This window comes from Bombus vancouverensis, chromosome 9, assembly GCF_051014615.1.
Source record: "Bombus vancouverensis nearcticus chromosome 9, iyBomVanc1_principal, whole genome shotgun sequence".
Lineage (NCBI taxonomy): Eukaryota > Metazoa > Arthropoda > Insecta > Hymenoptera > Apidae > Bombus > Bombus vancouverensis.
Window position 1 is genome coordinate 12,512,944 of NC_134919.1, and position 22,483 is coordinate 12,535,426.

The window sequence follows — 22,483 nt, forward strand, 5'->3', positions numbered from 1 at the left end:
CCAGAGAAAGTAGACTGTCTATCTCGATTTGTTAAGATCGCCAGAGGAATACGATACGATGTTACGAATATGTAATTTGAAAAAATAATATTCCTGTCCTTCGTAGAGTCTTCTTTTCCTCGAGCTAATAAGTTAATAACGCTCAACTTCAATCAGGTAAAATAGTCGTAAAATACTTCTACGCTCACCTGGAACACTTGCACTTCAGCAATCTGATGAACGCAGCCCTGAACGTTCTATTGAATATCGTGTAGATCACCGGATTGATGGTGGAGGACACGTAACCGAGCCACAGACACGTGTCGACCACGTGTACCGGCACCGAGCACTCGGGGCAGGCCGCGAAGAAAATATTCAAAAGGAAGAATGGCGCCCAGCACAGCACGAACGTGAAGAAAACCAGACCCAACACTTTGCTGGCTTTTTGTTCCGTTGCCACGGCGTTCGCAGCTAACGATCTTCTCTTCGTTCGTCCCGCGAGGAACCTAGAAACCCAAGGATTCCGATGTATGTTCGTTGAACTCGAAATTCACGAAACGGTCCAAGTTCGAATTGACCATCATTTGTACATGCAAATGGATTTCCACGCTCGAGGGCTAATCCTGCCTCGTGTCTCTCACGGGTGTGATTCGTTTCACACGCAATCCTGTGTCAAGGATTTTCAGGGACGAACAATCTCTGCGACTGACTGTGCGGCGTCAATATCGCGATTAAACTTTGTCAACGGGTCGCGAATCGCGATAAACATTCTGGATAATTGGTTACGCTTCGTTATACTCTACTTTCGATCTTGTCGATTTTATCTCAGACATAAAGGAACGTAAACGAAGCGGCGGCAAATTGAGAAACTTTCGATGGCAAACTAAATTCATCCGAAATCGATGACGCACCGTATGCGTTGTGCAGCGGCTGTCTAATCCCATTTACGACGCGTCCTACACGTCGTTGTGGGAAAGAATTCACGTTATCGCTATCAACCGGTATTCGATACACCGACGACGGTCGTAAGGGTGGAAACATTTGCTTAGAAGTATCGCGAAGAACATTTTACGAAATTAAAAAGTAGTATTGGCTGCGAGATAGATGAGAAGATATATAGAAGAACAGCAAGTCTTTGAAACGTCGATTCCTGAAGATCGTCTTTCAGGCATTTCTTTCGAACGAGTGACAAAGTGAACGCGCCCTTTCAAACGCAGAAGCAAAATCTCGAGATCTTTGCCCGTCCATATCTCGTTTCGCGATATCTCGGATATTTTTTGACGCAAAGATCGAGTAGAGAAAGAAATTCACCTGAGATTTAGGGTGTTGGGAGTGACGTTCAACTGCAACTTGAGGGCCCTCAAAGTGAAGTTCCTTGTTTCACGGGCTATGTTCTCCGGCGTTTGTGTAGCCTGATCCACTTTCGACCTCAGTTTCGTCCCGGCCGTACTTCCGGTCGGGTTGCTGGCGCCGTTCACGGCGAAATTCAGCTGCGGTTGGGATTTGCTGGACCTCGCGCCCTTGCACCTGTTATATTTACAACGGGGCAGAAACCCCGCGTTTAATTTAGTTAAACTGCAGAACCATCACTGTTTCGCGAAATCAAGTTACCGGCCATGGTGAATTGCAACGAACCACAACCGAATTGCAACGAAGGCCGCGCTTGTGAAAAATGAACGGAACACGGCAACGATATTTTGTACGTTATGCGAACAAAGGATGCACGCCGAACTTTCCATATCGCTAGCGCAAGATATGGTGGTTGGATTTTATGGTGTTAAATACGGCAGCCCGGTGACGATTATGTAAATTTATTCTAATATAATTTATTGATCAGCAGTTTTATCGCGAGGTAACGTTGTGCCTGAAACATTTGGAAAGAAAGATTCGTATCTCGGATGAGCCTCTTATCCTATTTAACGTTGGACGGAAATATATTTGGAGAAACCATAATTGGACAAATAAATAGAAACGATAAAGAACCGACTAACACAAAAAATCCAATTTCTACGTTAGTTAATTGCGATACTTTTTATCTTTCTCGCTAAGATTCCGCAGTTTCCTCGTTCGCGTTTTAGCTTCTCTAACTGCATCCACTAATTTTCTTCCAACCCTTCCAATTTAGCGGAGCGTCTAGTCGCGAGTGAAATAAGCGGCGACTAACGAAAAAGATTTTTAATTCCATTAATGCGCCAGTGGAGTTGCGGGACAGTTAAGTTACGTCCGTTGGCATCAACAGCGAAGGCTACGTTGCATTAGGTTAATTGGCACGATTAAAAGTTGTCGCCCACTTAACGGCATAGCATCAGACGTTCGGTTGTTCACGCGCTGATGATGTTTGTCGCATAGTTCAAGGATGAAGATAAATATAATTAAGACGACGACGTGTGTTCAGAGGCAACATGCGATCGCTTCCGCGACTGAAAAATAATTCTTTTTTTTTTTAATCGCTCGATATATCGTTATTTACCTTTCGCTTGCGACACCGCCGGAAGTTCTCCACGTGTATCGCGTCGACGACGACGATGTGCTGGTTTCCGTAGTTGAAGTAGTCGAGGAAGCCTTCGTCGAAAAATATCTGCCTCCCAACCTTCGAAATTGATCCCGTTCAGGATGTTCCGCAACGAAACGAGCCTTCTGTCTGAGCAGCTGCACCGTCAGTATATACGTGGCTACCATGACGATCATGGGAATGTAAAAGGCGATCAGAGAACCGAACACGAAGAACGCCCTGTTGTTAATCACGCACGTCCCTGGTCGAGGCATGATATTCGAGGGATTTATTATACCTGTAAAATCACCAACAACTTGGACGATCGTTCACTGTTTTTTTTTTTTTTTTGTATATATTATTATAATTTACAATTTATAGATCCGAATAATACGTAATGGTGACTACACAGGGGAAAAAGTCGAAAAGGTGAAATAAAATAAAATTTTGCTGTCTGAAGTCTTGTCTTCGAGGAGATCAACTTTGATATTTTGTATAGCAGGTTAATTTTTACTCAAATATTTTCAATTCCTATTTCTTTTTAAACAGGTTTTTTAAACGAAAAATCTTTATTTTACATTGACGGTTAATTTTCGCGTGTAGAGTAACCATTACCCTCTTCGTTGTTTACTCGTTTAGTTTCCTCTCTAGTCGGAGATTAGGCAAATTCGCCTACATACACTTGGTAAGTTTTTAAACTCGATTCCCTCGAAAATGTAGTCTCCGACGGAATTTTGTTATTCTTCGGTTTCGTCTTAGTTCGAGCCACGGAGAATCTTCTTGCCTTCGCTTGAACCGCAAACTTACACCCACGGTGTATTTGTAATTTACAGACTCGCGTAACATAAAAATACATTGTGCGGAATGTGAAATTCAAAATTGCCATTCGAATGGACTGTAAATGAATACAGAATGCAGATTATAGCAGAAAGTTCGGAATTAACGAGAGAGGTGAAAGCTTATAGATGCGATGCGATGCGATTCATCTTCTTTCCCTCGATTTTACGATTCTTAAAAAAATCGAACACCAGCATCGTTTGGGTAAAACCGTAGTCGTTTATCGACCTATCCGTGTCCTGGTTGCATAGTATTTGGAATAGTTTCGAATATCGAGCAGCCTTCGCTGGATAGAAGGTAAGAAGAAGAGTTGGCGTAAAACTTTTCCATTTACTCTGGTACTCGACGAAACGTTTAAAGGAAACCGATTTCTCCAAGTGGTTCATCCGGTTTACGTCTTCCGGAACGAGGTTTTTTCAAATGGCGAATTTTTCGATTATTGTTTCGAACGAGTGTTCGTTCCGAATTACTCCGACGATTCTACTCTATCGACTCGCGTAAGAAACGCAATCGTGCGTTGTTTTTTCACCACATGCCGCGTAATTGCGAGTCGAATGCTGCAACGCTACACCTATAACCCATACTCGTTAATGTTATACCAGAGAAATAGAAAATTACATCAGCTATCGGCTCTCGTTGTCAGAGTTAGCTGAAACGAGAATCAATAGGATTTTTCGAACAAAAATTCAATACCACGTTGTAGGATTTCAAAGCTGCAAGTGGCCGTGACAGTTGCTGTATTTTCGCTTGGAAGTTTAAATATAGAAATCGCTAATTTCCAACGTTTAGTAGAATTTATTTTACCTAAAACTGTGATGGAACTAGAGACCAACATGGCGAGCAACCACACGGCCGCGATCTTGAAGCCGACCATCCGCTTGGTGGACGTGTGCCGTGTCCTCAACGGGTTTCGGATGCCCAGATACCGGCCTAGTGAGATGAAGCACATGTGCATTATGCTCGCGGAACACGCTAGCACATCGCACGTCACATACACGTTACACCAGAGTACACCAAATGGCCAGTATCCTGCAACATTCAACAAAAGTAACTCTAGTAGAATTCCGACAAACTTTTGCGGTTTCGATAAGAGACGTACTAGCGTCAAGAATATCGGAATGCGTTTAATTCCACGAACTGCCAGCCTTTCGGTTTCTCCAGCGATTGTCTGTCTGTCTGACACATTCGTTTCTAAGCGTCCTTATCTGGACGCAATCCCATTACTAACTGGATGCTTGGAATAATTTAGCGTTATCTAGACTTAGTTTATCTTTGAACGAACACGTTCCTTCGAATTCAACGCGTCCAACTGTACAAGTTCTATCTATTCTTCCGTATATTCGCCATCTACCTTTTATCCTTTTAGCCTGAACGGCGAGCTCCTTGAGTTTCGCACCGATCGTATCTCGCGATTTTAATTCCTCGAAACCGTACGAGAGCGTGAAAAAGACACGTGCAACGTTTGAAATGGTTTTCCTATTAAGAATTTCCACCTATTATCAAATACGATCGTTTCGCGAGCTATTTACAAACGCGACAGTGGTCAAAGTTGGCAGATATAGAGAAGTTCAATTTCGTTTGTCTTCAATTTGTCCAACATGAACGCGCGACGCCACTGGTTCTTTTAGCTTCGGCGTAACGCTGCGCTGTCAAAGTTTCCTTTTGATGGCTAACTTAGCGAATTTTCCAGATTTTCACACAACTTTCCGTCCGCATTCCGGGCACGAGCCCGACGCGTTTAATTATCGGTTTACCTTAAACTAAATATGTATTCGTACGTGACGCCTTTTGCCATTTTAAAGATGTACACATGTTCATCCGACCTCTCTGAAACACGAGCAAACTCGGAGGTTACACTCAAAAGCACACAAAATGCCACGAATGTAAACCGGCTGTTAACGTTGAAGTCCTTTGATGTTGTCCGTTTTCACGTGCATCTTGCGAGTTAAAATTAACAGAATTGCGCGTTTCACGTCAAAATCGAGCAGATTCCGATGACAGACAATTAACTTTACGACACCGAGAGTCTCTGTCGAACAGCTTTATATTCGAGGGAATAAGAAGGAAGGAAGTATTTCCCCTTGGAAGTTCACGATCGAGCCGATGATTCTGCTTTGACGTGGATTCTAAGCAAATACCTTCTAAGTTTAAGAGTTGTCGTAAATTCTTCACGGAGACGGAACTATTTAACTTGAAGCTTCCGGGGTCAAATTTTTTAATAACTAGTTTAGAAAATGAAGGTCAAAAGTTCCGTGGCTAGCCTTGTGCGGAGCTCGTTTCAGCTTTTTTTCTTAAGAAGCCCGAGTCAAAAAGAAATTGCAAAAACGAGAGATTCGGTATCAGTCGTTATAACCACGTTGTAGCAGGTTCGGTGGTTTTAGTATTAATAGGAAGGAGAGTAAAAATTTAAAAGAATATTTCGAGCCAAGTATAAGTATAATAATACAGTAGATAAAAGAGCCATTTGAATTAATCTGATGGAGACTTTAGGTTCTAAAAGTCGTATTTATTACACACAGATTGTTCCTATATTTGGCCTAGGACGATCGCGGCTAAAACTATATAAAATATGACATTTTTATTGCGTTTAAGAAAGGCGAGGCCCGAACTCGAAATTTTCTTAGAACAAGTCAAGAAATTCGGCTCCGATAAAAAGATGCTGCAAAAAGAACCTACTCCTGCAAGCTCAAGATTCAGGATATCTGAAATCTTTTGGACGAACGTTTAATTCGATTAATTACTTGGTTGCGAGGAGGATGCCTTTTACCCTAATCTTTCATTTGAAATGCAGAAACTTAGCGAATGCTACGATTACGTTTGCCCGCGTTATATTACGATACTTCCTAATTCGAAGTTACGGGTGACGCGTGGAGACGAAAACTTGTTCGCATGAACTTGCACGTAATGAAATTCTTTAGGAGTAGACCCATCGACGTCGCGACGCCTACGAATTAGTAACAAAGATCGTGCAAATTTTTCCGCAGGATTAATTGCGACTTCCAGACAAATGGTCAGCCTTGAGCCTTCGCAAGGAATCCTTACCTCGATCGAAAAGAGAGAAAAAAAAAAGAACAGAATATTCCACGCGTTTAGGTCGCTTCGCATTATACGATTCTCTGTGCTCTTTGAAAAACTCTCGTCTCTTTGAAGTTTCGCGTGGTATGCATTATACGCGATTTTATTATTTACGTTTCATCTTTCGCTATGTGCGAGTGGCGGCTCGCTGCGAGAAAAACTTCCGACTATTCGAGTAACGATGTTCCTCGAGTATCAAATACGTAAGTTTGTGTTCGATCGAATCGCCAGTTTACTCAGAGGATCGCATAAATTCGTTTGTAACAGGAAGCCCGAAGAATAGACAGTTATTTATTAATTTGGAATTAATTATTTTCTCGTTATTCGACTATTTAACTGTAGAACAATGAAGGAGGATACATTATCTGTCCACGAAACGTGTGGCAAAATATTGTCGACTTGGAAAAGTTTGATTTAAATCGGCCAGTTTCGAAGCTCTAAATCATTCGATTGGCGAATACTCGCGAGGCTGGTTCTCGAAGGAAATAGGATGTGTTCCATATAGGAGGAAAAACGATAGCGAGGGGCAAAGATCCTCGTACCCTCGAAGATATTTGTTGACGGAGTCGCGGAGAAACAATTCCAGCGGCGAGGACAGTATGCATATTCGCGTCGACGCGATATCCGCGCCGGAAATGCAATTTCGTCACTTCGCTCGGTACGACGTTCACGTAGAAATTGCGCGTCCTTTGTTATTTCCTTTCTGACCCCGATTGTAATCGTGTCCCCGAAACTATGACACGTTTTGTGTGATAAACGTATCGACAGTTCCGAGAACGGTTTTTCCATTAGGTACGCTTTCAAATTTATTTCTCGTGACAATTCCTTGCCTTTTTATCCCGTCAATATCGCTGTATTACGATACGTTTATAGCCGGGGAATCGAAACGCGTACAGTACTGTGTCACAGTGTTTCGCCATCTATCAAATGAAAATGTTTTACTCGTAGAAATCAATAGGATACTTAAAGCACTTTAATGGCAGAGAATTTAAATCGATACTACCTTGAAAGGAAATTGGATGCGCTAAAATTCCCCAGAAATTCTTAATGGCACCGAGACTCGGAGAACGTGCAAGCCAGATATAAAATTTGAATAGCATTTTCTCTGTGCTGTCCTGCATAAATATGACATTTTACTGTAATACTGTAATTTTGATGCACTAATTAAATCGAAACGAACAATACTGTACCTTAACGCAATTTTCTATTAAATCAAGACGAACGATGTTCGCGACTATTCGGAGATACAAACATTCTCTTTGTACACCTTTCTGTAGTTTCTACCAAGCTCCATAGTCGAACAGTATAGAATCTATCGTTGACGGTCTAACGTTTTGCAGAATATTGCACAAAGTTGGAACTTTGCGAGCGATACGTAGTAGTACGGTCTGTTTATAGTCAGACGAGATCTTGATGTATCCATTGCGTCGTTGCGACTATTTTTCATCGATTTGAAATGTTAACATGATCATCAACGAATCTCGAAGGAAATAGATTATTCACGAATGAGCAATATATTCTTTTCTAAAGATTATTAGGAGGGTCCAAACATTGAAATAAGAAGAGCATTCTCGAGCCTCTCGAGTTCAAATTAATATTTCAAGCCGGGCGCGTTAGACTAGCGAAAAAGTAGGTTAACTAGCTAATTGATCGATTCTAATTAATACAGCAAACCGGTAACTTCTATCGAGCCACTCTTAGATGGCTTTAAAAGAACGTGCTGATTAGTCGTAGAAGCTCCAAATTAGCGGAGCTCGTTTCGCTGTGTTCGAACATGAAACGAATCACAGGAAACAGCGTATGAAAGTATCTTGTAAAATATCGCCCAGAAACGACCATGCATTTGCATGGATAACGAGACATCTTGGAGATGTTTTCGATGGAAACCCTGTTTTCTCCTACGAGCTTGTATATCGAAAAATATCGAAGATATTGAGCGGTTATCGGTGAATTCGAAACGCGGTCGGTGTCTATGTTTATGAGGATTATACATAGAATGGATTTAGCCGACGGAGCTTCTCGGATATTTCATTCTATACGGAAAATGTTGGGAAATTTTTGTTGGGAAGCGACGAGTGTCAAACAACGAGCCGTTATTTATAATAATCCGAGTGAAATTTATTCGATCAAAGTAACGGACGATACATCTTTTACTGATTTATTAGTACAATTGTAACGGTAAAATGAAACACGCGATAAAATTTAGCATTCTTCGGGTCTGGAAACAGAGGGCAGGCGAGAGGCGTGCTCCGCTAACATGATACCGATTATCGAATTCATAGTCGAAAGGAAAATAAAATTTTGTTGCATCGGGGCAAATTCTTCGATACAAAGCGTTTGTACGTGCGGAAACGTAAGAACGAGAATGTGTAGTTCCATATTTTCTCGTTCGATGTACGTGTAACTTAACCCGAAACACCGAGGCGGATAAAGAATCAAAGACGGAGCTCTCGCTGACATATTTGCCTTTCTTGTCTCGCTCAGCTCGTCATTTCTCACACTAGAAAGCATCGAGAATTTCGTTTATTTGTCAGAACGATCCTTTCTATGTACCAAGGATCGCATGCATTATTTATAAGACTACAACGATGATCGCTGCTTTGCAGGGGAACAGATTTCAGTTTCTGAATCTCCTGATATGGTTCTGCGAAGATCCAGATGTTACGATCGTAAAAGCTTGTTTTTGGGGAATTCGTTGTACGAAAAGCCTATTGCGAGAAAACGAAGGGGATGGTAAATCTATCTGGAAGCGATTACTTGAAAGAATTTACGAAGGAAAATTACATCATAACTCGGTATGGTCTTTTTATGATTATGGTTAATGGCAGTTTGAAAGTAGAAAGAGAAACGACGATAGTATATGGGTGGTATGCCCCGGTAAGTGGAATTGGTCGAAACGTAGTCAGACGGGAAAAGACAAACTCTCCAGTGAATTCCTATTCAACTGGCAATGTGCTGTTATCTAGATTCGTTTGTAAATCCTTCAATTAACAGTTATCTTTATTACTACGCCAGTGCTACAAAATAGAAAGCGTATATTACATAAATATACTGCTGTCTAAAAGTATCTAGACACTCGCTTAGTTTGACAAAGTGCATTTTAATGATATATCACAGAACAGGTATATGCGAATTAAACGATAATATTTAATACGAAAATACAAGACAACCTGATTCATACGGTTAGAAAGCGGCGAAATGAACGAGATAAAAATATGAGGGAGCTTGCGCGTCGAACGAGATAACATAGAATCTTTTCGTGCAAGAAGACGTAAAAGCTTTTTCGCAAAGAAAGCGACAGCAATGTTCCCTCATATACGTTCAGACTAGTCGGAATTCTGATCGTAATCTGAAAAAAAATTGTTCACCCGTGAGCCTAATTCATGCTCAGGCCTATCATTCGTAGGACCGGACAACATTTATCTACTTTGTTCTTCGACACGCGAGTGGAATTTTCAATGCAATCCTGACCTCAGAATTATCTTATCGCCAGTTTCTGCTCTTCCGTTTGAGTCAGCGATCACCTGTTCTAAAACTGCTCTAATCTTTCGTTTCGATGGTCTTCGAGGTTCATTCAAGAACACCCTCGAGTATAGACCGAACCGTATCAAAGGATTTTTCTATCGATCGAGAGAATATCTTTAACTTATATTCATTATCTCTGACTATAGAATTCAAATTTTGCCAAAGATAGGTTTAAGAGCGAAGACACGCTTTTCTTCTGGTATTCTTCTAGGCTTTTAAAATAGTATTGTTATATTTATTTATTTATTTATTTCCGCCTTCTTTCCGGCTCTTGCGAAGACTTTCAGTTACACATACAAAGTAAATCAGAACAATAACTATAACACTTACACATGAACAAGGATATACACATAAGAAACCTGAACAGTGCACGTAAACCTACTTACAAACAAAAACAAACATAACATAACGTAAACAAACATAAACAGAAACAAAAATTTATTTCCGCCTTCCTTCCGGCTCTTGCGAAGACTTTCGATTACACATACAAAGCAAATCAAAACAATAACTATAACACTTACACATGAACAAAGATATACACATAAGAAACCAGAATATTGCACGTAAACCTACTTACAAACAAAAACAGAATAATCATAGCTTAACCTAATTTCTGTTAGCTATACAACTACCTACATCTATCCTTATAATCCATTATTCAAAATACTAATATTGATAAATTATATCATAAAATATTTTAGTATACAGTATTAAGCCGTGGCAATTTTGCTCAACAGCAGTTGTCACGTTAATAAAAATTAAGCCATAGTTGTTAACGATTGAAACGTACCTGGAAAATACCTTTGAAAGAAAGATTGTGAGAAGTGAATTTCCAACGATCTAATTAATTACACGTTACATTATAGTTACGTTAATGATAACGCGTAAACTTTAGCTTGCGTCGATTTTACGGTCGCTTTACGTAATTTCTGCCTAGTACGAATCTTTCACTTTTATTCATCCCTTTTCATTGCTCGCGTGAATGGGAATAATTTCATCAGGATGTTTGTTGTTCTGTGAACGAAAAATTCGTTCTTCTTGATGAATGACAAACGCAATTTCCGGGAACGAAACACGCCAAGTCGAAAATACATCGACTAATTCGCGACCTCGTTTCCGGTTGCATTAACGCCGAAAACGTATGACAAGGAAGCTGTTGGTTTTCACAGCGAGAAATATTTCATTCTGTCGACAGAACCGTAACCAGCGAAGGAATGGACAAATGAAAATTCCGCTATTTTCCGACAAAGTTTCCAGCATTGGTCAGGACGTGATCTTGATGTCGTTCGACGGCAAAATAGACCAAGCTGTTTCGTAGGAATCACGGACGTGGCATTACAATTTCAAACGCGCGCGAAAGAAACTTCGTGGACGAAGTTAAATCGTGCTAGGAACGGACTGGGCTTAGAATGGAATTTTTCGTAGCCATCTTCTACTTTTCGGAACGTCGTTGAAAAAAGTTGGAAAAGTGATAGAAACATGGCAGGCAAATCAGTCGGTGCCACTTTTGAAATTGCATCCCGGTTTGGAATATCCCCTTTCAAAATTACTTTTCTTGCAATTAGTAGTACTATTACTAACTGGACTGCCTGCTCTATAACACGCAATTCGGGATAATAGGCGATGTAATATTATTTTCTTTTGTCTGTGTTTGTCATCGATGATTTTAATATTATTTCCAACAAAGTAAATAAAGCATTAGGATGTCAACAACGTCGGATAATTACAACATACTCGCCTTTTTCGTAACTCTAATAATTTTTACGAAATTTCATTCCAGGAAACGAACTATTGTTTTTAACTCCGATCTACCTTGGTCGTTCTACGTAAAGAAACGAAACTAATTCCAGGATTTTTACGTTCCATCGATAATATTCGCGGCGGCGAGCAGAGTCCACGAAACTCGTCTTCTTGTCGATAAACGGAAAAATACACTTAACCTCGATATCCGCTGCCGTGAAAATCAAAATCGCGTCGAAACGGAACCTCTCGTCACGAGGGTGTTGCTCATTAATAGTTAAAAAATCGAGTGCCACTAGAACTGAAACTTACGATTCACACCGGGATGCAACGTTCTACTTGAAATCATATTTTTCCAACGGGTTTCTCGACGATCTCGTTGCAAGAGGCCGGAGTAATAATTCACTGCGACGCGGTTTCAATCGACCTCGGCATTTTTCCCTTCGGGACTCCATTAACCGTACCGCCCATTACTTCGCCCCTCGATATTGTCGCTAGACTCGACGAAAGTCGAGAGGCAAAGTGGCAGCAAGACGTTCAAAGGGACGCTTTAAAAGTGGATCCGTACGATACGAGGCATACTAGCATTCTCGATCATTTGCATTCATCTTGCAACCGAAAATCGCTTCGAAAAAGCAAACGCAAAGTTGAGAACCGATCGATTCGTGAGATTTCGTCGGTATATCGGAAGTTTCGAGTGGAATAACTGCTCGGAACTCGAGAACTAGCGAGCAATTAGTTCATCTGCGGGCATTCCTCGTGAAGGAATTTTTCGAAGCAAAATGGGGAAAGTTCGTGCACGATCGTTGAACTCGAATTTTCTAACGAGCCAGCGATCGTACGCTCGTGGCTAGTTATTTATTTTCCTAAATTGCGGAATTTCTACAACGAAGATGTTCCGCGGTTTTGCGTGGAACTTTCCTTTTTATCAGCAACCGATCAAACCAAAAGGTCATTTACTAAGAAGTTTCAGTTGCTTAATATCGTACCTCCATTTTAATGGCGCTTTCTGTGATTCTGGGAGAAAAATCACTGGTATAGAAAAGAAGTATAAAAACAGAGATGAGATATGTAGTTATCGTTATTATCAACCTTCGTATATAAGGAATAAAGGATATTTGTGAACCCGTTTCAAGAGAGATATTTGATGATAAAGCGTTGTTTTTGTATTTCGTCGCTGTATCAGTACTTATCTACTTTATCGTCGATATGTTAAGATAAATGAGAACAAGCTAATGGTATCGCTCATAAATAGCTTGATTTACCATGTAAAATACGATTGGGCATCCAAAAAAGCTGTCAGGAAAGCGAACAGAATAGAATCCCTTGAAAACAAATAAATTTAAAAGGCGTAATCGAGGAGAACGATATTTCGATGAATTTTCACCTGGTAATTTTCGTTTATGCAAACGAGTCATTAACGAGCGGACTCTGAATAATAAAACAAACAAAACGAACAAGGAAATAAAGCAGCAGAAGAGCAATCGGGAAACTCTGATTGCCATCTAATTGGTTTCATTGAAAGTTCGTAAAGGAGCGTTCGAGGCTGTCGAAGTTTTCATTTATAGATTCGCCTCTATAGAAACGAAAATTCGATCGCCGTAAGGCTGGACAAATAATTCGTAGTAAGTAAAAAGCGGATTGGGAGGATACCATTATTGGGAAAATTGAAAGCGGATTGAATTAGATTTCTGGTGCTTTTAGTGATTCCGTAAATCTTTGACTAAAATTTGGTCATTGTGGACACTGAACCCGTGAAATCGTTTCAGCATCCGTGTGAAACGGTAGCCGAAGCTTTCAACAACTTGCGGTTTTATTGGAAATTTCTTTCGTTCAATTCCACTCGTATATCTATGTGTCTCGCCCAGTTTCTGCTACGTCTAACAATTGCCGTTCATACGAAATCAAAATTGTTATAAAATTGATATTTTCAACATCGATCAAATTTTCTAGAAAGTCTTGAGTGCAGATACCACGAGAGGATATGATAGCATTTTGAACGTAAAGATATAAATCGCGCGAAAGAGATTTCCTACAATCTTCAAAAATCGTTGGAATTTGGAGTCCAGTGTTGTGGACATTTATTGTTCTTGCAAATGATATATTTCGTATCTTGGAATTTATCACCTATCGTATATAATTTATTGTCTATCGATAAGGATATATGTATTTCTTTTCTTTTTTTTTGTGTGTGTGTGTGAATTCAGAGAGTTGTTGTCAGGGCTCGGTTGGATTCTTTGGCGCGTCTGACTATGCGCTGACTCGTTTCACTTAAGAGCGTACAGACCACAAGGTATGCTACGAGAGACGATTCTAAAACGAATGAATGATGCAACGGACAATTCTTGCGAATGAAATCAGAGTGCTACAACAGACGCGGACAAAAATCATCGATCGCTTTGCAATAGTACTGTTTTTCTTACTGCAGCTCCATTACTACGATAAGGAGTGAGATGTAGTAAATGTAGAAAAAAGTATCATGTGGCGTAATCATGTGGCAAATCCTGTTGGTGACTGGAATTGACATGAAATTAGCAATAAGAATTTTCCGTATTTTTGTCATTTTTCCGATTTATAACGTCGAGGTATAAAAAAGTTAATCAGTATCTTTGCTCGGCTCGATGTTTCACAGATATTTTGCAGCGTTAGATTTCGACAGAATCACCATTTCCCATTTCGACATATCGAGAATCCCACCGGAACTAGTTCCTTCTCCTATCGAGCAAACAAAATCGATTTACCCCGCAGCTTTCCTGCGTTTCTTTTCGCGGGATTGGAGCTCGTCTTTTCTTTGGCTGGGTTACAGAAGGACGGATCGTAAATGGGTAAAATCAGCGCGTGTCTGTTCCACGATCCCCCTGAAAAGTTGATCACTAGATTCGAGATTCGTCTATTTGATTTCATACCAGTGACTTTCTTCCGATGCTATATCTTTCTGTCACCACCTGCATGATTAATGCTATGATAAAGAGTTGCGCGAAGAAAGAAATTAATTTAAAATTCTTGGAAGTTTCCCAAGAAAGCAACGTTAATATTTTGAAGAAAAAAAGATAATAATCATAAAGACCATTTTTCGAAATTCGAAAAGGAGTCTGTTCGGAATGACATGCGATCTCGTTCAGTAACTGAACTCAGTGTTTCTCTTTTTCATAATATTACGATTTATAAGAATATCAACCCTCTGATAACGTAATAAAATGACGAAGAATTCGGTCTAATAGTTAACACGATTGTGGTGTTAGCGAATAGTGGATTCTCCAAATAATTCGAATTTAGAAGTCTGTGATCCACTAAGCAAAATGACGAACAGTAAAACACGATCAGGACCTAAGTCCTTGGTACAAAGTAGTCGATATAATCGAAGAGAGTTGAAAAAGAGGGGCAATAGAGACTTCGACGAGGCCTATTTCGCATCGAATCTCCAAATATCCCAGCAGCTTTCAGCGCCCCTTTTTATCTTCATAGACCCTTTTCAGCCTCCCCAGATGATGGCAAATTGTCTCCGTTCTTAATAGATCCAACTATAGCGTAACTCAGGGGGGGGGGGGGTTTCATCCGTCCACGTATCCTCTTCAAACGCGAACTTTATTCCATTTCCTGCTCTTTTGTATTATTTCTCAAATTTTCGTGAAACGTTTCGCATACAACTGATAATTGTTTATTTATTAAAAAGCCTAGCCAACAACTTTGACGAACGACTCGCACGTTAAATCATTGTTTCATGGTTTAACCGTAGTAAACTCGACGATCTCATTATAGCGGACACAACAATAGTCTACTGTGCGTGATACAGTAATTACTGTCGCATTACACAGTCCTCGTATTATCTCCTAAATGGAGAGCTCGTGTGGCTAAATCCAACCGCGACTAAAAGGGGGAGGGGCTGTTAGATATATTAATTGAGAAAAAGTTTCCGAATAAATTAGTCAAATAACTCTATATTAGAATTTTAATTAGAATTTACTTCAAAAAGATGTATCGTCCGAAACAGATAGAATCGAATCCCTTGAAAAACATTCCAAATGATTTAAATTATTGAAATAATTTTAATCGTTAAAGCATTCAACTATCTCTATCTAATTTTCGTGCGAAATTTCGAGTGGTTAAACTCAGTCAGTACATTGCTGCTCGCCTTGTACTTACGTATCTGTAATGTGCTCAGACATATAATTATATGTGACATGTGTGTATGCATGGATGCGCGAGCATCGAATCAATCGAATCATCCTGTACACCTGTTCCGCAGTGTTTCATGGTCACGATACAACGTTCAACCGGATGGATGCCAGATGCTGCGCGTCTTTATTTGAAAGTTCAACAAAGATGTTTTCCGTGGTTGCACGAAGTGTTTATTTAATTTCTTAAAAGCCGCACCCTGTGCTAACGGCTCTGTTTGCAGTGCTTCGTTCTCGAATGAGATAATTCTGGAGGATTTATAAAGTAGAACCGATAGTCGAATTAATTTACAAAACGATTACAGTAGCTGTCGTTGTAAGTTTAAAATAGAGCGGGCTTCTTCATCGATGTTGGAATGCGTGTGATCTCGGAGAAACGAGCTTTGTATCTATTAACATTGACGCAAAAAACGAAAAGGAATATGCAAGGTTTTCAAATGGAATTCACTTCGCGAAGAACTAGCGAACTAAATAATATCGTCGGCAGAGACAGTTTCAGGTCAGAAACAATACATAGGAAATGCACCGACGGAACTTTTTTCAAACTGGGTCATTTAATCATACGACGAACCTATCTAAACGGTCGGAACAAAATCTACATGTACACATTCGACCAAACACATTCCCAAATCCCACACAGTTTCGTGAATTTTAACGCGGCTCCAACTAACGGATGAGTTTGTCGCGCTGCAGAGGAACAGTTGGTAATGTCATTTTGTCATTTCGATGTATTACAATGTACCATTACTGCAGATAGATCATCGAGATTAATATCGTTTAAATTCTGATAAAATATATTTCGCTCGATGTTCGATGAGAGTTTTCAACGATGCGAGAATTCTTTATCATGTTGATGCTGTTTTCCAGTTAAATTGATCAGAGAGTTCTAATTACGGTCAAGCATCAAACATCAAATCTAGATGATGACAACCTAGCATCGAATACGTTCAGCGAGACCAAGTGACGTTCGTCCATCGTGAAATTTCATGCTAATACACTGCGACTCAAATTGCATCGCATAGGAACGTTGCTCATACGATTGCCGCGTTTGAGCAGAATTTCTGCGAGATACGGACGATTCCACTCTCTTTCAGTCATTGTTCCAGTTACCGATGGAAGAGAAATTCCAGCGAAAAGCCAAAACGTCGCTAACCAGAGGGATTCATCGTATAATACAATGTCGCTTTAGCGATAATGCATCCTAGAAATAATTCGCATCTGTTGTATTTAACAAAATTCAAGAGAGTCGTAGTCGACGGCAAAGTGACGTTAAAGGCAAAAACGACAAAGAGCAGAGGCGATACTACGAAGAATTAAACATTATATTTAATCAAATGCCGCCGCAGTCCGAGCATAGCCCGAGTATTCGAGGCCGCATAACCTGACGTTAGTAGAATGAGTATAGGGTGCTTAAAAGGGGCTAATATTCGTGCAGCCACATCGGGATTAATTAATCAACAAACTCAGAAATCACGCTGCGTTACCCAGCATATACAACCTCTTAACTTTTTACCCTGATTTTTTCCCCTGTAATTAGAACCCAGAGGCGAAATTTCCTAACCCGGTTTTATTCGAGAAAAATCATATTACCCAGCGACATGTGGATAAACGCAGTGGATACGTGTATATGTGATAAAACGCGCGTTTAAGGCTCGCCTATTCGGCGGCCGGGAAAAATTGAAATAGCTTTTTTTGCAGCGTGCCGCGTAATATGCGCGGCAAATAATGTAGCGCGGTTGTAGCTGCGAATTACCGGCAATAGAAAGCACTGCGGTCGAACACCATTTTCTCGGCCGAAATAATGTGAAAGAAGAGAAGCTGCCGTAATCGTGGAAATATAGACGCGCGTACCTACTGCCCATTCGTAGAACATGCAGTTTGCGAAAGAAGATTTATCGGCTCGTGAAATGTGGAAGATATCACAATTTATGAATTCGCAAGCGTGTGTTTATTTTAAAATTAAGATTAATTTCGTATCGACCGATCTAGCAGAAGAAATTTCGACACAGAGTAAGTTCTTTTTGTCGATCGATAAATTATATTTATCTTATATAGAAATATATGTAGTATTGGATCAAGGGTAAAGGGCAACGGGTAATCGTAAGGTAGCAAGACTTTTGGAATCTCTGAAAATGTCCGGATCTTTTCTTCCCGTTTCATTTGGTCGCTAAGGGGAGTTACGCTCACGTTTAACGGGGCGATCCAACATCGACTGACGGCTCGTTTCGAGGATTTCATTGAATCACAACCCGTGGACAGGTTTAATCAGCGTCAGCCTGGACGTTTCTCTGTTTCAGAATTCCTACGAATCACCAGTCGGACTCTAACTATGGACGTTCTGTAAATCTGTTCTCGATGGCCACGCTACCACATATTGCTTCAAATCCACGGACTTGGCAACTTCGTCCCGTGAATGCCTGATTTTTCGCGCTCGATATGTTTGTTAGTTGGACGTAAGCTCGTGGACATAGTACTATAAATAGCAAAAACTGGGACTTTTCTGAAAGGACTTAAAATGATTGAAACTTGTGCCAGCTACTGTTTACGAACTAAGTCGTAAAGCATGGGAACTTTCGAAATCCAAATCGATGAAAATAACTTGGCGTGAAAAGATTTCGGAAATGTTTGACGCGCGAAAATATACTTTATTCTTGGAATTGCAGAAAATTGTTGTAATAAGATAACTGGTCAAATGAAATATGGGAATACGATAAAAATATTTTTAATGAGAATTGGCTATTTTGTTGGATCAGATCCAAATAGATGAATCTGAATGATCGAACGGTTCGAGGGAATTTTACGTTCGCTGGCTAATCGTTGCGAATTTTATTTCCATTTATAACAAACGCAAAAAATGATACGGCGAAGAATCGGCCAGCTGTCTACCTGTAAAAACGAAATATATCTCAATTGTGGCCGCCACGGTGGTCATTTTCACCATGGTTACCCCTTTTTTTGACAAGTCCATTTATCAAGTTCCCACGAACTTCCTCGAAATGCTGCGGAAACGATAAATACCGCTCGGGAATACGTCCGTGTTCCCGATAGCGCGCTGTTTTCCGCCACGGGCCGAGCATTCGCGTGTGCCTCGATAAGGATCAACACCGAGATCGAAATCGTCTTGGTCAAATAGAGAACAAGTACAAAGAAAATTGGAGAAAACAAATTTTCCGGGATTTCGCTGGCACGATACCTGTGTTTGAACTTCCAAGCATCGAGTGTCTCGCTGTTTGCTCGGACCCTATGACATCTGTGTTATATTTAATGTAGAATAAACGAGAGAGTAGTTCGTGCTTTAATTTTCAAGCTACAGGAACGTTGAATATCGCTCAGAAAATGTTTCGTATTTTGCTTCCGATGAAAATGATCAAAAATCGCATACGTTTCGTGTACGCTACATTTAATCTTGTTTTTCCAACTACCGGTAAAGAAAAACGTCCATCGTGTATATGTGTGGCATTTCGACGATCGTGTGATCGAGGTGTGTGCTTAATTGCGATTTATACGGCACTATAGTGAACCGAAGCACGTGATCCAAATTTTCAAGCAACATTTATCCTCGGTTTGGCCATTACGCTGTTTACAGAGCAATTCCACGATACCGTTTTATACCGGCGAACTGGAAAACTTTATGGGTCATCAACACGTTCACCAGATGGTAAACGATAATGGATGGTAATAGATGCTCAAGACCGTGTTACAACTATCTTGTTGGCATATCCGACTTGTTAACAAAGAAAGAAATATTAAGCTACTGCATGTACGGAATATTTTTTACTCGGAGTTTCCTCAACATATGTGTAAAAAATTAGGCTCGTTCTTTTTCCCAATAAGCCTACCGATTGTACGAAACAACGAAACGATATATTTCGTGACACAGCGAGCCTTGTACATCTATGTATTCATTTTGACGTTTATCGTGCAACGGTTACCGAAGTTTTCGTCGTTTCTCATGAGTACAAATACCTCCGGGAAACGTATATCTGACGCGATATCCTGCTATTCCTCCAAGTAAATTTCTCGAACTGCGTTCCCTCGATAGATTTTCTCGCGGACTGCTTGAAATGTTTCGAAGTTACGTATCTTCTGAGAACCGTTTTACAATTGCTAGCAGCGTGAAACTTTATAGATACTGTTTGGTTCGGAAAGAGAAATGGAGTAGGTTGGCGCGGATGGTTGTTTTAGTGCGAAAAGCCGGCATTTTCCGTCAACCTTGATCACCTGGTGCGAACCGCGCCACATATTCGTCTCTACATCTCGCATATCCTTTCTTCCGCGTATCGTCTCTCGTTTCCGTGCGTCTCTATCATCGTAGAGCACGCGATTCAGGCCGTGGATCGTGTTGCAAATGTAATCTGAGAGAGGCAGAATCCCGAGCGAGCAAGCGACGTACTGTAACGCGAGTTGTACCAGTCCGTTTTCCGCTTCCGTGACGGTGAGTGAATTTTCACAGTCGACTATATTCGCTGTTTCCTCAAGCTACGGAGAATAAGTTGCCGCGAGAATAAATTTCGGCGCTGTGTCACCGTTCGACTGGAAAAGCTTTTCTTTAAATCTCAAGACGTAGAAACGGAAGATTCTCTGACTATGATACGCTAATCTTCCTTAAACCTTTGCGCTTTGTTCGATTTAATCAGATTTCGTTCGTTAAAAGGGATGATTTTCACTGGCAACGAAGCTTCAATGCAAGGTAGAATTCTATGAATCAGAGAGTCGAATCGTTTGCATTTGTCGGATCGCAAAAGGACTTGGAGATTTAGAAAATCAAATTTTTCCCTTCGTCTTCTTCGTTCACAGTGTTAACTTCAGCGAGAATCATTCGTCAGCAGTTTGAAGATTTGAATTAGAACGCTGTCGAATACAGGCTTTCTTCCTTGTACGAAAAAATGTCAGAAAAATCGAGCGCATAGTTTCTCGACGACTACGTGATTATCGAAAATAAATTTCTAAATTTCTAGAGCAGATATGTACTTGACACGCACACGGTTCAGCGATTTCTTCCGAGGAAAATGCCGAAAGTTCACAGACGCGTTGAATTTCTTCGTTGAGCTTCGCCCTCAATTTCCCCGTCGGCGACTCGAGTTATCGGTTTTCATCGCTTCGTAATCTTTTATTCTCGCTGGAACTTTCACGCTTTCTCGTAACCCGAAGAACTTTTGAATAGCCTGGAAAAACTGTTAAAACGTACCATAGATCCTGCGTGCTTCGTTAAGAACAATATTCAGCGAGTTTACTCCACTTGCTTGCGTTCTCACGTCTACGCAGCGCGACTATTCAACTTTCGGCGTGTTCTCCAATTTTCTCGACGTTTCCGTTCTTTTTACTTCGTTGTTTCAAAATCGGGCATCACTTTCACTATGGCTGTGAACGAAACGAAACGTTCTGCGAGTAGCGGTAAAAGGGATCAAAAGCTCTGGAAGTGTATCGTGATTCGAAGGGTAAACGAAAAGAAAAGGACTGTAAGAAAGGCGATCAGAGTTGTTCAAGCTCGTTGACGAAATTGCGCTGAAAGTATACTTTCCGATGCTTTGTTTCAACCGTGCTTCCCCTATTCGTAATTCGTCCGATTTTCTCACGAATCCTCGAAACGATTAAGGAAAGGTTCGAAACGATTCGATCGGAAGACAGCTCGTTAAATCTCTAAGGGAGCTTCGATCAATGGACACGCGCTAGGAATTCCTTGAATACTCTCTGTTTCAGACTTCCCAACGTTCGTTAAGTTAGCGTTTTAGGATACGGACGAAGTAGCTTTCTACGAACGAATAGTTTTACCTATTGCAATACGAAATTGCGAAATAGATTCTACTCGGATGAGGGAAAAATGACAAGAAATTTTCCTGCTAATGGATCAACTAGCCTGGCCGCCGTAGAACTTCGCCAGGGCCCTAATTAGTTCGATTTAATCGACTGATCGCATTTCCTTTGTTTTCAGCAAGTTGGCACTGTTCCAAACCACCGTTAATGCTTTCCACTGTTCGAATTCGATTAGCGAGGGAAAATGGGAAATGGTACAATCGTGTACGATCTCGAGACTCAGAGCGTTTGAAATAAAACCACGATGGATATTCGTTTGACTATATCTCGAACTGCAAGATACGCTTCATCGCTTCCAAAGCAAAATTTTTATTGCCCAGTATTCATGTAATGTAAGGAAATACTGTAATTCCGTTGCTAAAGTCACGCTACTTAGAAATAGTTGTTTGGACATTCGTTGCTACGAAAATAAGCACTGATATTTCGAGTTTCCGCGTATATTTCTGAACGAGATTCTACCGAGACAATAGAAATTCCCAGCGCTATGATATTTCGTGTAAAAACTTACCCAAGAATCCCGGTATCGCGCCTAAGGGCATTACGAACAGGCTAACGAGTAAATCGGCCACGGCGAGAGACAAAAGGAAGTAATTGGTGACATTGTGCAGTCTTCTGTCGAGTCCCACAGCCAGGCAGACCAATATGTTCCCCAAGCCACCCGCCACGATGAATACCGCAACGAAGAGAAAGCTCCAGTCGAAACGGCGGCCCCTCGTCGTCGAACTTAATTTTGTTCTGTGCGAACAAGAGATCGTCAGGTTGTCTGTCGTTACATTCTCCGCTGGCGTGCATTCCAAAATCTGTGAACGTAACAAAAGAAAGAGAAGAGTTATTGGAAAATTCAGCG

General features: G+C 40.7%; 1 protein-coding gene across 2 annotated transcripts in view; it reads right to left on the minus strand.

The window, feature by feature from the left end:
- Nucleotides 1-22,483, minus strand: part of 5-HT2A (5-hydroxytryptamine receptor 2A) — a 37,838-nt gene that overhangs the window by 3,231 nt on the left and 12,124 nt on the right. For both annotated transcript variants that reach the window (XM_033346451.2, XM_076621213.1), the window contains exons 3-7: nucleotides 22,145-22,436; nucleotides 4,112-4,336; nucleotides 2,450-2,768; nucleotides 1,291-1,506; nucleotides 189-485 (exon numbers count right to left, since the gene is read on the minus strand). In XM_033346451.2, coding sequence (XP_033202342.1) covers nucleotides 189-485; nucleotides 1,291-1,506; nucleotides 2,450-2,768; nucleotides 4,112-4,336; nucleotides 22,145-22,436 — 1,349 coding nt within the window. The remainder of the gene's footprint in view (nucleotides 1-188; nucleotides 486-1,290; nucleotides 1,507-2,449; nucleotides 2,769-4,111; nucleotides 4,337-22,144; nucleotides 22,437-22,483) is intronic.